At 53.0% G+C, this 3,930-nt stretch overlaps 1 protein-coding gene across 11 annotated transcripts in view; it reads right to left on the reverse strand.

Annotated features, from left to right (window-relative positions):
• TBX5 (T-box transcription factor 5) overlaps positions 1-3,930 on the reverse strand; it is a 66,363-nt gene that overhangs the window by 41,404 nt on the left and 21,029 nt on the right. For all 11 annotated transcript variants that reach the window (XM_019641642.1, XM_019641641.1, XM_019641635.1 and 8 more), the window contains one exon: positions 265-417. In XM_019641642.1, coding sequence (XP_019497187.1) covers positions 265-417 — 153 coding nt within the window. The remainder of the gene's footprint in view (positions 1-264; positions 418-3,930) is intronic.

A 3,930-nucleotide genomic window follows, 5' to 3' on the forward strand; every position in this document is an offset into this window, starting at 1 on the left:
CTTAATTAGAGAGAGAGAGAGAGAGAGAGAGAGAGAGAGAGAGAGAGAGAGATTGGTCCTTCCAAGCCCACAAATACGGTACGAATAGCTACATTCCTTCAGCTGCACCTCTGTCCCAGCCCCAGCCCCCTGGGGTAGAAGGTGGTGCCCACAGTTTGAGGAATGAAGCCACCCTTAGCCTGAAGTCTCAGCAGGAAACCCCTGCAGAGTCATGCAAATGAGCAGGCAGCCCCACGCACTCTGGTTCCTGGGCACTGGGCTTACCTTGTGATTCTGATAGGAAGTCACCGCGATAAACGCCGTCTCAGGAAAGACGTGGGTGCAGAACGCAGTATTCTTTGAGCCAAACCCATTATTTTCGTCCGCTTTCACAATGTGTAATCTGGGCTGGTATTTGTGCATGGAATTTAGAATAATCTAAAAATAATAAAGAAAAGGAGATTGTCAGAAAAATGAAAAACCCTTTGTTTCCAGATAAAACCCCTGCTCTCCACCCCCCCAAAATTAGCCTCCTTCTATAGGCTCTCGAAAAAGCCTGATTTTTTTTTCTCCTGTTTTGAAAAGGGGCCAGTGATTTCATTAAAAAGAAACATTTCAAAAATGACAATTTCCAACCGAAAAAGCCAGGGTAATATTCCAGGAATCTACCCAAAGCACACACGGCAGTAAATCAGAATTCTTAATAAAGTTTGCTTAATAAATTAACTCCCTGCGTAGGGCACTTCCCGCCCCCAACAGGAGCAGTGTGAGTCTGGAGTAAGGACCTGGCACCCCAGGCAAGCCTGGGAGACAATTTTGGAATGAAAGGGGAAAAGGAACGAACAAATAAACAATCAAACATACAAATAACTACCCCCCCTAAAATAAAATAAACTCCAAGAGATGCAAAGGAGACGACCAAGTGTTTGCAGAACTGTAATAAAAATCACGGGCTTGGCCCATTGTTTGGAAAATGCACAAAGTAGAATCAATGAAAAACAAGGATAATGGGACAGTGGGTGGGACTCTAAGGACTGCGAGACTGGGGGCAGGAGGAGAAAGCACCCTCCCCACCTTCACCATCACAGAAGGACCTGGTTGCCCTGAGGTTCCCTTTCTCCAACTTGCTTCTCATTTCAGGCTCCGCAACTGCAATTATCTCCAGACTTGGTCCCAAACAGAACTGCTGCATCCACTTTGGGGAGAATATTCTCTTTCTCCCTCCTTTCAATCTTCTCCGTGTTTGGGGCGCTCCCAGGGACACGTGGGGTCTGATTGCTGTGGCTGTGCTGTTATTACAACCACTAGGCTCAATACTAGGAGCCACGGGGGGCCTCCAGGCCCTGCGCCCTGGCCCGAGTCATTAGAAAGCAGCATCCTTACTAATAAACTGAGTGTGTTGTTCTGATGACGCCTGGGTTTGGATGCTCCCGGAAGGCTGTTAACGCTAATATTTATCAAAACGTCCTAATACATACCCACCGAATGGGCGAATCGCCGCCCGTTTAACGGGCTGAAAAATCTGGCTTACGTTTTCCCCAGGACCGCAAGCTGGAGCGGCGAGGTTGTCTCGGGGTCTTTGATTATTTGCATTGATGACCCTGGGGCAGGGTTCTTGGGCCAACTCTTGAGACTGGCCTGGGGGAGGGGGAGGGCTCTGCGGCTCCCCAATCCCTGGCCGCACGGCTCTAATCTCGGGCCGCCTCCCTGACCGATAGCGACGCCGGCCCGGGCGGCGTGGCGACAGAGAGACGCACCGGGGCCTCGCAGGCCGCCGCAGCTCCCCGGCCGGCGCGGCCATCGTCCCGGCTTAGCCAAATTGCTTTGACGGCTGGGGACAGTGTGGAGACATCAGCGCAAGGGCGATCTAATGGCTCCTAATTTCATTAGGACAGCTCAGAGACTCGAAGTCCGCAGTGTGGGGCGGGAATGCGGGAGCAGCTGGGGAGTCCGGAGCAGCTCAGAGCACCACCCCCTCTTCCTGGCTCGGAAAAACCTGCAACTCGCCCGAGCGCCCAGAGCTTGGTTGCGTGGCCGTGCGCCTTCCCCAGGCGTGCACCCCAGCGCGACCCCAAAATCTCTGCCGGAGCCGGAGAGGGAAAGCTAGGAGCCCAAATGGGGCGGGAGGACCGAGGTCCCACGGAGGCCCCCACCATAGGGCGCCAGCATCTAGAAAAAACGCCAGCCAGCCGGGAGGGACATGCATGCCAGACCTTCACAAAATAGTCCCTTCTCTCCCTGACGCTTAAGCTAAAGTATTGGCTCAGTACCCACAGGTACGACCCCCTGGAGGTCATTTTTGTGCTGAGATGCACCAGCAAGCAGGACGCTGAGGACAAAACATCTGCTTCAAACGCAAAGGAGACCGGCATTTTTCATAGGAATGCCCCCTGTGCGCCCTCCCGACAGCGCGGCCTTTCTCTCTCTGCCTCAGTAGCCAGCATTTCAAGCTCCCCACCAACCGCGTGTAGAAAGCCGCATTAAGCGCATCGGTGAAGGGCTGGGCTGTCCCCTTTCCCCAGAGCCCCCGCGGATTCAGTACTTCAGCTCTAAGGACTTCCACAGGTACAGACTTTTCATTTGGACCTCCACAAACTGTCCTCCTGGTCAAATTCATTCACACCCATCCGCTCATGTCCCCAAATTGGGGGCCGTGTGTCTGTCCATTCTCTCTAAAGAGACAACATGGCAGGGCAGGGAGCACTTTGGAAATCAGAGACCTATCCTCACATCCTGTTCCCAAATACAAGCTGTATGACCTTGGGCAAGTCACCTACCCTCCCCTGGACTCCCAGGTACAAAGGTGATGTGTTTCTGTTCTCCAGTCCTCCTGTCTAGGCTGTCACCGGGGTCCAAAGCCCTCTGACAAACAACGACGGTGGAACCAGCAAGCTAAGGGTTCTAAACATTGAATTTAGATACTGTGTTCTGTTCTGGTGATTGATTTATTTCCAACAAAGAAATGTAGGGACATATTCCAAACATCGGTGTTTTGTGCTTCCTTTGCTTTTCTTTGGGGGAGAGAGAGTGGTGCCCTATGAGGGGCTGCACACTCTGTATCCCGCACACTCACCAGGCTCCTCTCTCTTGGGGCCAATGGGACTACAGATTTAGGACCCTGGTCTAGGTTTGTCTGCTCTGGGCATGGTGAGGGGAGGGGAAAGTTGGAAAAAACAGATCTGCCCAAGAGTATCAAGCTAAAGGGGGCAGAGGCACCAGAGCTCGCCTCTGGTGGGTTGGTTTGTCCATCTGTAAAAGAGGGTGCAGGTGACCTAGGGTCTCCTTCTCAGCTGAAACAGCCCAATATGAAGAGAGGATTTGAAGGCACAAAAAGGTACATGGTTCCCACCATGGTCCAGACTCTGTGCTGTCTGTGCCGAGTGTCTGCTGGATGAGTGGGACCATGTTTTTTTTCTGCAGGACTGAAACACGGCCCCCCACCCCTAATCACAGATGACACTGGGGCCTAGACTGGGTTCCAAGCCCCAGCATCCAGGCCCTGGCGGTGCAGCTTCAGTCACCCCATGTCCCCCACCCCTCAAGAAAGGCAGGGAGCTGGGGCTGGCGACAGGAACACAGTATGAGCCTCAGGTCAGGAGACAGGGGGCCCCACCTCCATCCACCCCGGAAAAGACAGACCAGAGTGTGAGATAGTGGACCACAGAGAAGACTGCAGAGGGGCAGAGTCTGAGGGGGAGAGAGATGGAGACAGAGAGGGAGGAGGAGAAATGGAAAGCTGAATGAGAAGGTGAGAGGAATGAGAGGAGAAACGGGAGAGAGAGAAAGGCCAGATCCAGGAGGTAAAGGGAGAAAAGGACCAACGGGGGTGAAATGCAGCAAGGAAAAGAGAAGGATGGGTGTGAGAAACCACGCAGAGAGAGGAACTCAGAAGAAGAGAGAGAGAGGAGAAAGGAGAAGGGAGAGAGAAGAGAGGAGAGAGGAGAGAGGAGA

This window comes from Hipposideros armiger, unplaced genomic scaffold, assembly GCF_001890085.2.
Source record: "Hipposideros armiger isolate ML-2016 unplaced genomic scaffold, ASM189008v1 scaffold_62, whole genome shotgun sequence".
Lineage (NCBI taxonomy): Eukaryota > Metazoa > Chordata > Mammalia > Chiroptera > Hipposideridae > Hipposideros > Hipposideros armiger.